The sequence below is a fragment of the Hippoglossus hippoglossus genome, chromosome 13, assembly GCF_009819705.1.
Source record: "Hippoglossus hippoglossus isolate fHipHip1 chromosome 13, fHipHip1.pri, whole genome shotgun sequence".
NCBI lineage: Eukaryota > Metazoa > Chordata > Actinopteri > Pleuronectiformes > Pleuronectidae > Hippoglossus > Hippoglossus hippoglossus.
This window is the reverse complement of record NC_047163.1, coordinates 5,935,696-5,949,376: the sequence shown is the minus strand read 5'-3', so window position 1 is coordinate 5,949,376 and position 13,681 is coordinate 5,935,696. Positions and strand designations below refer to the sequence as shown.

General features: G+C 41.4%; 2 protein-coding genes across 5 annotated transcripts in view; one reads left to right on the top strand and one right to left on the bottom strand.

The window, feature by feature from the left end:
• Window positions 1-13,681, top strand: part of nbeab (neurobeachin b) — a 178,802-nt gene that overhangs the window by 117,784 nt on the left and 47,337 nt on the right. For all 4 annotated transcript variants that reach the window (XM_034605171.1, XM_034605173.1, XM_034605172.1 and 1 more), the window contains one exon: window positions 4,644-4,780. In XM_034605171.1, coding sequence (XP_034461062.1) covers window positions 4,644-4,780 — 137 coding nt within the window. The remainder of the gene's footprint in view (window positions 1-4,643; window positions 4,781-13,681) is intronic.
• mab21l1 (mab-21-like 1) lies at window positions 5,410-7,899 on the bottom strand. Its single transcript, XM_034605183.1, has one exon. It carries the CDS (start codon window positions 7,434-7,436, stop codon window positions 6,357-6,359), a length of 1,080 nt encoding a protein of 359 aa, XP_034461074.1. The 5' UTR covers window positions 7,437-7,899; the 3' UTR covers window positions 5,410-6,356.

Here is a 13,681-nt window from a genome sequence, read left to right as displayed (position 1 = left end):
ATAATTCATACTGCAACATAACTGTGTAATGAAAAACCTTTGTCCTATATGGCAGCTACATTGGTCATTACATTCTAATAAGGCCACACCTAAAATAATCAAAGTGATCAAATCCCTTGATGATACCGATTAAATATTATTAAGACAACATTTTCAGAACTCTGCATTCACACATGCATATTCAAACACGTGCATCTCCAAAATAAATGTAGTTAACATGAGCAATAAACTAATTCTTTGATAGTAGAAATTATTGAGGTCAATAAAACTGTATACATGCATTTTCCAGTACATATAATCCACTCCATTGGTAATATAAAACCACAACGATTAAACTAATAACGTGTCATATTTTTACTTCCCAAGAAAATTGCTCTTAATGTGTATTTTCTTTGTGAATGCGAATACTTGGAAAGTGAGGGAGAGCGAACAACAAGTTAATTATTCTGCTGGTAAACTCACCATCCTTCTCTCAACAGTGAACAATCACTGAGAGACAAATTGACCTTAACAGCTGCGGAAAGACTAATACAATGTTGGGATTGTTTTCCTATCCAGTGTCTTAAATCAGCTTTAATACTCAGTCAATAGTGCAACTAACTGCCAAGGCGACGGTTGCCCAAACCTTTTGCAATGAAACCAGCATCAAACTGGGAGTCTGAGCCAAACGACCAAGCCAACATTGAGCTGCTTTAAAAGGTGAGTTATCCAGAGTTCAGTTGTGTTTTGATTTTTGAGGAGAAATGAAGAATGCTGCCACGTGTATTCCTCATTTAAGCCAAACCATCACTTAACACCTCATACAAACAGCTGGTGGTTGAAAGAAGCAGAATTTGTTACTGGTTTGAAATGATACAGGGTTTTTTGTACCTTATAAAGTTATACTGGTTGCTAGTGGTCATAATCAATTATATAAATATTTCCTATACATCAGTGACAAAGATGATATATAAAGAAATAAATCTGAATCTCAGAGAATTTGGGAATCTGGACATTTAGCTTTTTTTGGTTGTTGAAACTGTATGCATTATTTGTATCTATATTTATAATTATTTGTAATTAACACATGAATATATACATGCTGTCTTAAAAACGTTTCAGTGATAACAAAGGAGAAAAGGCAAATTGGAAGTTGTTCCTTCTTTTGGTAATGAAATGGCAAAAATAACCTTATCACATAATCTAACATTAGAGATTTTGTTACTGGATTCTGACAGTGGAATAATTCAGTGTAGAGGGAAAGTTGAATTGTTTTAACCAAATCTGCAGGATCCGGGCTGCCACTGACTTGCTTGTTAACAGTATGAATGTATGTGTGTAATAGATTCATTCCAGGTGCAGAATTTATGAAATAGAGCCCGAAACTCTATAGATTCCCCGACAATTACATATTAATCTCTGTTTCATCGCCCTGCGTATATAACCGAGTTATCGCCGCTCGGTAAATGAGGCTCAGGCTGAACAAGGACACTGCTGAGCAGAGAAATATCCCCTCTCATGATCCCACAGATGAATCTCAAAGGAAGATGCGATGGCCCCTCCTCTTTGTCCCAGGGCCAGCAGGCAGCCAAACACTGTCTGTCAGACGCACTGCCCGATGAAAAGAGCAGGACAAGGGCGAAAACACAAGAAGAGTCTATTCTCCTCAGAGTTCCATAACTGCCTTGTACAAAACAGCAATGTCGAGATGGAACATTTGTGGTGCGTTTACGACGTGTACACATGTTAGAGATTATGAGCCAAACATTGAGAAATAACCATCTCTTTTTTTTTTTTTTTTGCGAGCTGAAGTCATGTTCTCACCAACAGGGGAGCCGCCTCACACTGTAACATTTGGATAATGTTTTTACCAGGGTGCCCTGTCAGTGTTTGACCAGCATCCAATCACAGGCATGAGCAGCCTTAATGAGAGATCTGGGACGAGATCCTTGTCAACAACAGTCTTCCTCCTGCCAGCCGCTGGGTCGGTGCCTGCTGCCGCTGCCAAAGGGGCGGCGCCTGCACTCAAGGGCCCGAGCAGTTGTGGTTACTGAACCTATGATTAGCTTTGCTCCCCCACAAACATTATAAATGCTGCCCATGCTAGCATTAAATAAGCCTTTCTCTGTGAACGCATCACAACCAAAATTGGATAAAATGGAAGCGTGAGATGAGCATGTGAGCAGCTCACAAGGCATTTCTCAAAGATGAGGTGCTACATTGGACCGTTCTGCTGGCAGAACCGCTAGTACACCCCGAAGTGTGGTTTAGCAGCCACAGCCATTTTGTTCTCGCTTAATTTAGCCCTTCTCTGTCCATGTTAGTCCCCATTCACAATACTGACATGTTTATAAAAGAGTGAAACCAACACAGCATTTCTCAGTGTGAAATCTCAGGGGAAGAAAGTGAGACAAAGACGAGGACTCTGTGTGTTACCCGGCCTTAAGCAAAATCAAGGTTATAAAAATGTTTGTATTTTTTGATTAATTCATGTTTTTATTCAAACGTGTACAAGCAGAATATAATATAATAAGGATATAATAATATAGAATGAGGATGAGATCAAAATGAAAATAAACCAGAGTGCTAATTTGATTTATTTGTATACTTATGTATATATGTGTATTTTTATTTTTGAGTAGTGCAGTTTTTATTCCTCGAGGCTTTTACACGCAGCTCGATGTTTTATGTTATACATACATAAAAATAGTGGGAATGAGAGAAAGCAATGTTTCAGTGACTCAAATGACGAGCAAGCTGGTGCTGCTTTTCAGATACTCAACACTGAGTACATTATAATGACTGCAGCTGTGTGTGTGTGTGTGTGTGTGTATCATAAGTCAGCGTGTACACGTTAGAAATAACATGTATGAGTGATCGTGCTCAGGTGTAGCATAGTGACCCACTTCCTCTTACGTTTCTCTCATAATGTAAAAAGAGTGGGCTCGATCAGACGCTACAGTCCAGCAGATGGATTGTGGGTAACAACACACCCATCGTCTCAGCACTTCTCCCAAACTCCCACTACACCAAAATGAGACTTCATTGAACCAGCCAGTCATTTAACAAATATTTGCATTTTCAATATAATAAAAAAAGCTTTAGTCTATATACACCACTTATATTGTGTAACTTGGCCTTAATTTCATTATTCTCATGTAAACATTTTAATGCCATATAGCCTAATTATGGAAAGATCCCTGAGGGGATTACTGCCTAATCCTCTTCCTCCCTATAGAGCAATGGATGCTGTGGCTTAACGCTTCAGGGCTGCAGTGTCTTTCTCCATGTGCAGCTCAGTGTGTATATCGGGCTGCAGCACAATTCATCAGCTCAGGACGTGTTAAGAGGTGAATGAGTTTGTAATTTAGGGGCTGAAACCTGAAGAGGATTGTATTCTATTACGGCTCAAACACAAAAAGGATGAATTAATAATAATAATAATAATAATAATAATAATTTCTTACTGATCTTTTTTTTTGTGTATCTTTTTTCAAAATATACTGAACGTTATCTGAAATAAAACAGCGTGAGTTTCCTGCAGGTATTTACTCCTCATATGGAGCTGGTAAGCCCCGTGTATTGGCTGCGGGCTGATAGCATCAGCAGATAGGATCACTGTTAATGGACTCGAGCTGAGGAGGAAAGAAAGAAACAGGGAGGGCGGTTTGCCTGCGCAGCTCCGAGAGCGATGAAGGGGCGCTCTGGGACCGAAATCCACTTGTATTCCTGTAACACTATCGGCCATAATTGGCTGAGGAACGCAGATTAAGATTGATGAGACATTAAAGTGGCTCTTTGGAGTTTAGGGCGGATCGATAAATATCCTGATTTCTCTTTTTTTCGAGAGCCAGTCGCTCCCATGCAGACAGATCACTGCTCCACAGCGACACTGATGCGAGAACATGGTGGATGAAGAGGTGCAGAGGGAGGAGACTGAAGTAAAGATGTGATCACTATCAGCTGACCAGGGTCACACACAAAACACACAGTAAAACAACATCTGGAGTAGAAACAAGGGTGTAGTATTGTATGTATGCGCGTGTGTATGATGTAGGATATTAATAGTGTTTTGTATTAGTATTATATTCTGAGCCCACGTACAGACTGTCCATGTTAAAACATCCCTGAATATCAATATCAATAGATTATGGAGATATATAGGCTCTGGCCACGTGAGAATAATAAGGAATCAATTGAGCTAATTTTATATACATTTAATAAACATTTAATTTCTAAATAGCGCTGGTTGTTTCGTTATAAAACATTTTGTATTATCACACAAACATGTAGGTTTCCTATGTTTCAATGCTACTTTATCCAGGCCCGGTTTATATGCACATAAACCAAAGCGCGTTCCAAAACCTTTCGTTTGGTGAAAACTACACTACTACTACTACAAACATAAAGAGAAATAATGGCGTAGTTATCATAACGGACAATATCTGACCGAATTGTTGTCGTTCATTTTAATTATCTCTAATGTTTACACGCACAGGATGTAGCCTATAATACATCTTTACGCACGTATAGTGGCGGGACACAGACAGGCGTCATGACACCACCTGTAATCGCATGTATCCCTTTTACAGGATTAACCTCAGAGTTAGTAAACATGTATATATATTTTTGTACATGCTGATGGATCCTGCTCTGATCTGCAGGCCCCGTGGTTCTGAGCAGCCCGGCCCAGCTCGTGGCCCCTGTCCTGGTGGCCCGGGGGACTCTGTCCATCACCACCACTGAGATCTACTTCGAGGTGGACGAGGATGACCCTGCCTTCAAGAGGGTCGACCCCAAGGTGGGTAACACGCACCACGGTGTGCAGCTTAAGTTGGAAAACTCGCAGTTTGGTTTCCGACATGTTTCACCGTTTTTCCCCCCATTGCAACAGGTAATAAACAGTCCCTCTAGTTTACGCATTTGTTGCTAATATCCTATTATAAATATGAGCGGATTTGCGCGTCTGTAGCTGCTCTGTTTTGCTCTGTCGTGTTATACAAAATTGACGCCATATTTTCTTTGTAAATCTTTACGGCTGATTTATATTTTATGTGTTTCAATTACCCGTTTTATGTATGCATTCGTAAAAAAATCCTATAATGACCTTTGAGGCCTGTGCTCGTCATGCTGGGTCAGCCATCAAACAGCCATGACAGATTGTCCAAGTAATGCAACATAACTGCTTTTGCACATAATATTAAAACAGTAATAATAATAAATGCGGGTTTTTTGCACAGGAGGTTGAGGCTTTAAAAATAAAACCAGACTGATCTGCATGGTTACAGATCTCACAAAATGGCTTATTCCATTCCCCCCCCCCCCTATTTTCCTTCTTGTGACACTTTTACCCAAAGTAAAATGTCATATTAATTAGGCCAACTTCACTGCCGTCAAAACCACAGTTAATAAAACCATAATGGGACACAATTATAAAACAGCTCGTTTTATTAGCTCTTTAAATTAGACCAAAGACAGAAATTAAAAAAATCAGATCACAGATGTTATAATCCAGTGTATTTCAAGTGCATTTTTTTTTTTCAATTAAACTGTAATATATATATATACTATATCTGTTATCATTTTCTTTTTTTTTTATCATGTAGGCCTAAGAATGGTAGAGGAACAAAAAAGAAAAACAACAACCAAAAATATTAAAAGCTGGAATACTTTTAAATAATAATTCAAGTAAATCGATGGAATGTTCTCATTGTAAAAAAAAATATGCCGTATACGCCTACCATCAAAATGTAAACTTTCAAAAAAATTAGAAAAAGTCCATTGAAACAGATGAGTCAGACTACCACTGATGCAAGTATAAATTAAAAACGTTCCTACCGGATAGAGATAAAAAAAACAAAAAAAGGTTCAGAAGTAGATTTAAACAGGTGGATCCTATTTACGTGTCACAGAACAACATTCACAATTTTTTCAGACCACTTGAATCACAATGTATGAATGTATTTACAGTATAAAATGTACAGATGTGTGTAAGTTGTTTTAGTTTTCTCTCTTTTTTTCCAAATGGTGTCTCTGGGGGGGGGGGGCTTTATTTTAAAGCAAATGCTCAGGGGCTCAGACAAACCGTGTGTGGCACGGGGTGGAGGTGGCCTCCTGGGTTAATGGTTGGCCAATAATTTAAACTTGCTCCTAAATACTGACACCAACAAAAAGGTGCACGGGTAATATTAAAGAATATTAATAAAAAAATCATCTTGAAACAGGCCAAAACAAATTGAATGACAAGAGGACCTTTCACAAGATTTAGCCGAAATGGTTTGGCAATTTTTTCTTTTCCCCCTGTCCGTTTATGAGCTCGTTTGGCCTCTTTTACCACAAATTTTTTGAAAGACGAGGTGAACTGACATGTCTTTACCTCAGAGTTTCTCCAAGCTTTTGGGGTTGGTCAGTATTTCTCTCGCCAGGCGCCAAGTCTGTTTCGCTGCGTTCTCGAGCGCAGAGTGGGGCTTTCCCTGGAACAGGTCTAAATTGGGCAGGAAATAATGCGGGCACCTTCGGCACTGCAAACACGAAATAAGCTGCAATAGAATCCCGTTCAGGCGGTCGCCGAGGCAGCTCTCGTCCCAGTCCGACTCCCGGGGATGCTTCTCGCACTCGTAGGAAACCAAACTTTTCATGTGGTAGTTGATCAGCGGCTGTCCGGGCAGCTCCAGGTGACGGTCGCGCAAAGTTTTCAGCACCGACAGGCACTTCTTCCTGCAGCCGCCCAGCAGGAGCCGGTTCTCGGCCTCGGCGAATTGCAAGACCCAGGCGTCGCTCTCCGCCGAGCTCTGCTTGCCGTTCAGCGAGTAGCACTCTTTGGATAAAAGGTTGAATCCCTCCGCCTTGACTTCGGCCACCCGGTTCGGCCCCGGCCACGGGATGTGCGGGAGAGGCCAGTGCGCCGCGCTCCGAGGCCAGATCCCGGTGCACTTGAACGCCGGCGTGATTTGCACCACGTATCTGTCCCGAATGCGCAACCTCACCTCACTTGTGTCAGCGACCATTTTGACAACATCTCTGTAGCTGCATTTATCCACCGCCTGCGCCACCAGCGTCTGAAACCTCGACCGGATCTTGCGCGCCGAGAGGTAACCGGAGGCGGTGATGAACTCAACCCAGAGAGACATGCTCCTCTTGCGGCCGTCGCTGAGCTTGAGCACGGCGCAGCCCGGGAGAGAGCCGTCGTCCACAAAGTTGAATACTCCCATCTGATTCAGATAGAGCACCACCTCGAACTCGGTGGGCGAGATGACCTCCAGTCCCTCGAAACGATTATCCATCTCGCTGAGGGAGCTGATGAAGCGCGGCTCCTGCACCTCCACCTCCTTCAGGACATCCGAGACCACCTTGCACACCTCCCGGATGGACTTGGAGATGGCCGCTTTTCGAGTGTGGCATTTCTCGTTGTAGTATTTGTTTAGGTGGTACACCAACTTCGCCTGGGCGGCTATCATATTAGGGCAGAGATCCGGGTTGTACACCGGAGTCTCGCAGTACGCCGAGGGATCCAACGCGGCTGTTTGTATGGGAGCCAATTTAAGAGAAGAAAGGTGTCTATTTAAAAAGAAAAAAAGAAAAAAAAATGTCTATTAATAAGACAACTATTCAGAACTGTGCGCTCGGAGCACGTGCGTAATGATCATATCATAACACGCACAGATGTCGCTCGGTAAACTGCATTGAAGTGCTCGGAGCGAGTCCTCAGAACAACCAGGCTGCTGTGATTAAAAGTCCATTTCCACCCTGTGAGCTTCAGGAGCCGGAATATATATAAAAAATAAAGAAGCCTGTTCTCCTTGTCTGATCACTGTGCCGGTTAAGCGTCCGCGTAATTGCGCAGAGTGGAGTGTGCGCTCCTGACGCAGCCGCCCGGTGTTGCTGTGTTTTACGACAGGGACACACACACGCGCACACACACACTTTATTATAAGGGAGGAGTTCGAAGCCAAGATGTCCAATCGCCGTGTGATGCGTCACCACTTCCCAGTTTATCGCAAACAAATTCATCCTTGGGTTTTATATACAAGCGCAAAAAAAAAAAGAAAGTACAGGTAGTAGTAGAAGTATATCGAGGAGCGGAAGTAACACCTACGCATTTGGAGAGAGAGAGAGAGGAAAAAACAAAACTGCATTTTCTCTGCGTTACATTTCTTTTCCTGGGACTTTATCTGCTGACTTTTTTTTTTTTGTTGATAGTCCGCTATATTGAATCATATATAAAACAGTAGGTGGGTTTCGAATTGCTGATGCATTTGCGTCTTCGGATAATAAAACTTTTAAATTTTGCAATTTAAATTTTTGTTCCTGCTGTGCAACGAATCCAACTCCTTCCACATTAGACGCGTCACATAAAGTGAGAGTAATTTCGGGGAGTTTTAGTCACGCAGAGTATATTTGTATTTTGTAAATTGGGTTTGGCTTATTTGTGGGGTTTTGTTTTTGAAGCTTTAATGAGATAATCGTGATTGAGTTTATCAATTAAACCTTTTTCCGGCTCTTTTTGAAATTATCGAACAGTCTGGTACCAGGTTTGTTGCCGAACTATGGAAAAGTCATGGCTCTGTTTATATTTAGCATTGTGATTGTCTTGGACACATTAATTCTCGTGTGTGTGTGTGTGTGTGTGTGTGTGTGTGTGTGTGTGTGTGTGTGTGTGTGTGTGTGTGTGTGTGTGTGTGTGTGTGTGTGTGTGTGTGTGTGTGTGTGTGTGTGTGTGTGTGTGTGTGTTATCCTGCAGATCGAGGCTGTTTGTTTTGCTCTAACTGTGCAGGAACAGCCTGTACTGTGATGCGCAATGGTTCCATGCGTCATGTATTTTAGCCGTTTAATTAATGGAGCTTAAATTGAAAGAAAAAAAACACCTTTAGTATTTGCGATCATGCATTTCACTCTCAAAAATGAAAAGTAGCTTATATTAGCATTACTACATTTAGTAGTGCATTTATTGTGTTGTTTTCATGTGACAGAAAAATAGAATAATGTTCCACAGAGAGAATGTGTCCATCTGTGCTTTTTATAATTATTTTATATTTAACATTACTTGTTATATTGAAATTTTTATTTTAACAAATGTTCCATATTGCTAATATAAAGACACTATGATACACTGGAATTGTACATAATTATAGTTTTATAATGGTTAATATATTTGAATATAATTACAGCAATAATACAATAATAATGCATAGAAAAATACAAAATAACAAAATTAAATTAAAAAAACGTTAAAAGCTAATAATTTCTAAAATATTATTGACATGCTACACCATTTTACATAAGGATGACGTGTTTAGCCACAGCTATGTTGATGTGACACAGTGATTCACAATAAAGAGATCTTGTCTCCACACTAAACCCTCTCCGGCGCTCATCATTCCACTGGCACTCCGTCTCTCAAGGTACAGTGTTCGCTTTGAAGAGGACTTCAAAAAGATAATGCTGCACGGATCAGATAAGGAACACAAAGGCGTTTACACTCATCTCTGCTCTCGCCACAACTGCACACGACCAGACATTATGGGGGCAGAGCGCCGCTCGTCAGCCCTGACTTTCGCTACATGGATGCGTCTGAGCGGGAGGTGGCGTGTTCGGGAAGGACCCTGATAGATAGGTGACTCCCATTATCACATGTATAGTCCCAGCCTGCCATGGACACACCGCCAGCAGCCTGTTGGCAGGCCCCAGTGATATGTTCACACTGTTACCAGGCAGACATTACAGATATGGAGCAGCATCCTTTGTTTGTCGTCAATCTAATTTTGGATAGAAGCTTGTATAAAGGTTCATTCTGTAATAAAATGATACGATTAGCTCCATTCTCTTCCTGATATATCTCTGGAGGATATGGAGTATGGCATGGACGATGTCATGTGGTGAGAGGTAGTAAAAAAAAACCTAAAAGCCTCTTCCACTCCCAGGCTTTGATAGTGTTTTCTCACACTCTCTCCCACTGTCTGTGGCCCAGCAGGTACTTGCCTCTTATTGGAACCAGACTGGCCCCACTTTCCAGGCCATCTTGCTCCCAGTCAGATACGTCTGAATCCAGTTGCACCTCTCGAGTTTGCGCTTTAGCCTTTTGCCATCCTTGTGCGTGATGGGGGGGGGGTGTGTGTATATATGTGTGGGTGTTCATTGAGATTATCACCTCCTAATCTAAAGCATGTGGCTGCACAGATCTCACAGTAACTCAACCTACTCTGTCCTCCCAAGACTCCAGCCGTTGTCAGGTCCGGCCTATGAGGCGCTCCAATCTTCTCACACCAGTATCTTCACCATCGCAACATTGGAAGCTTTGTTGATTCATTTGCCATTCCGCCTGGGCCCCGCGCACTCAAGTGTGAAACATAAGGGTGTGATTCCAGCACAGGCCTATTTCTGACCCAGCAAAATGCATGCATGAATGTGTAAATCAATACAATGACTTCTGCCTCCCCTAATTTTGCGCGAGCATGTGACCCTGTTTTGAAGGCTTCTTTGTTTCCAGAGCATGCCTCTACACTTATTCATGTTCTCTCCTCCATCTTTTTCCCCCTTTCTTCTAACAAGACTGATCGTCCCGCTAACATGTTCAGGCGTGTAGGGTCAGTGGCACTTTTCTGATGCCTGAAATTGCCCTTTGATGACATCGCTCGTGCCTTTGGAGATGATGTTCCACTGATTGTAGCAGATCTCATTAAATGTATTTATTTCATCCCCCAGCCTTCATAGACCTTTGCTACACATAAATTAGTCATATATATATATATATATATATATATATATATATATATATATATATATATATATATAGTATACTTGTTCTTATACAAATAAGAGGAATCTGTGCAAACACATGATTATTTTATTGTTAGCACAAAACAATATGTAGCCTCGAGCATTTAATAAAAAATAATAATATGTTGAAAAAGCGAGTCACACAGAGGGGAAACTGAAAAACCCTTGCTCCTCAAATATTGTTTATGAGCTTGTTTGACCAAAACCCTATACGCAGAAGGTTTCACAGATATGTATATGCACTTTACGTTTTATTTTTCTCTATTACCTCCTTTTAATTAACAAAACAGTCAATTACATTATACAAGTATCACAATTAGCCGAGTTTAAGCCGGATCAAGACCCTTAAAACCACCAATCTTCTAATAGGCGACGTAATTATTGACGAGGCTGCATTATTTTGATAATCCTATTACACAAGAACAAATAAGGCCCTTTCCAGGCTTTTCTCATTACATTTCCGGGGTCATTTAGTATGTAAGAGAAATAATCTCAAGCCATGGCCCATACAAAGGGAGTTTACCAGCTAGCTCTCGAGCTAATGTGCAGATTAGTCAAAGTGGACTTAATAGGATGACATATTTCTATATAAATCAGATTAAAAGCACTGACACTTCGGAGATGTGACATCAATACTGGCTCTCAAACTGGGTGAAATAATATACTTTAATCTCATGGGATAACCGCTCACTTTCACACGTTCCCTGTAATTTTATTTGTCATGAAATTAAATTGTCATTGGGATTTTTAATAGCCAAACATCATTATTCCAGGCAATATGGTGTCTCGGTAGGAGGCCAGTTAATTTTTGGGCCCAGAGCCTCGCTGAGGACCCCCTTTGGATTTTGTCCATTCATTAGTTTTATTCTGTGCCGTGTATTAGCAGCCTCCTTTGGAGAAGTCAGGAAGCCGGACCACATAGCCAGAGGCTCTCAGAGACCCACCAGTGATTAACTCAACAGGCTCCATTCACTGTGAACCGTATCAATATCACATAAACAAAAACACCCAACTTATCAACCTGATGTGAATTTGAGAAAAAACACGAGAGCTGGAGAAAAAAGTGTAAATTATGACACTTAATTGATTGTCTCAGCTTCATTTGGCCCTTCACCCCTCCCCTCTGCAATATGGTATGCTTGTCAGCCTTCGTGATAAATTACATGCATGTATTTGCATGAATTTAGCATTAATACTTTTGTTTGCCAAAATAACGATCCAGAAAATGTCTAGTTTCCTTCACAAAATAAAAAAATAAAGGCTTACTTTGTGTTCCGTGCACTTCTTGGTTATATAGTCAATTTGGTGCCTTGATAGTGCTGGTGCAAATCTTTCCTCTCGTTTTATGAGCATACAGGTCTGTCTTGTGTTTTGTTGTATATAACAATGCTTAATATTGTTTACATGCTTGTACATGTTTGGTAAAGGGCGAAGATGGCTTTTATTTTGTATTATTTATTTATTTTATCTGTAAACATGCTGTCCTTTTTCATTTTCTCATCATGGAAACTGTCTCTGACTTCCATCTCGTCCGTGGTGAAAGGCAACAATTCACCAGCGGCTCTGTGATTAATCTTAATGTCTGCGAGATGTCTACCATCTCAAGGTGGGCGCTGTAATCATCTGCCCACTGACCCCATGATGCTCTTCTACAATCCTCCTTGCAGTCCTTGTGTCTGATGCGTACTTTCAAATATCAGAATAAGTGAGCCCAGTTCTCGCCCACACGTCATATGATCTAAGAGCAGGAGTGCGTCTGAGCACCAGACAAAGGGAATGGAAGAAGTGGTGGCATATTCCAGGTTTAAGGCTGCTAGTAATCAAATGTTGCTGCTGAGGCCTGTGATGAAATTAGGCGATGGTGCTTAAATAAGGGATGAAGGGTTCATAATTGCCAGTCCTAGAGATCTGAGGTGCCGGGTGCCAACTGTCAGAGCAGGGCTAATGATGACAAATGTCTCTCTATGCAGATTGCAGCAGCAGCAGCAGCAGCTCGGGTGTGCAGCTGAGAGAGAGCAAGAAAAGAAAAATGTATAGGGCCTAATAAGAGAAAGCTTGTGTGCAGCTATTTAATGACCTACATAGTAACAAACCTCCCTAACTGACGGGCTGACTTTGAAAGTACTCAAGCTCGATGCTGTTTAGACAACACTCGACTGATATTAATAATGGTTAATCGTCTCTGTGAATAGTAGGATTCATCGCTATCTGCTGCTTTAACTGATGCAGCGAACAAAAGTAGAAACTTACCATTAAATTTGCTTTGAAAATGATAACACAATAAAAAAAGATCTTGTTTGAGATGTTTGTGCTATATTTAGCTAAACAATCCATCAGCTCTGGAGGAGAGGACACTTAAAGCCGGGATCAGCGTTGTCCTTGTGTGCAGTTTCCCTCATTAGCTTTTCTTTAGCACACGCTGTGCTCGTCATTGTGCAAGATGAAAAAGTGTAGTAAAAATGTGAAACTGCTTGTTACTCTGCAGGTCATGTAGAAAAGAGCAGGTTGTTCCTAAACTATTGTTGGTTAACAAGTTAGTTTTTTCCCCCTGTTGTATTAAGTGTGTATGATTTTAACCACCTTTGCTTCAGGGAGCCATAAATCTGATTTCACTTACTGTGACGTACGGCTCATGCTAATAAAAGAGCAAACCCCGAGTGTTGCATGGCCAGATTTCCCCAATTTGTTGCATGAATGGCTTTTGAAAGGGGTCCCTCTCTGTACAAAGGGAGGCTCGTCTTTGTTTGGTTTCGCCCCATCTGTGTCATCTGGTGGTCTGTGCAAGAGGGTGGTGTCTCGGGGTGCTCCCCAGCGGCGTTGCCAGTTGTTTTATGGACTCGGCGGAGTGGTGCTGGGAGTTCATAAGTTGCCTGGCCCATTGTGTGCTGAGCCCAGCTGACACGTGTGAATTGACTCCAGCATATTG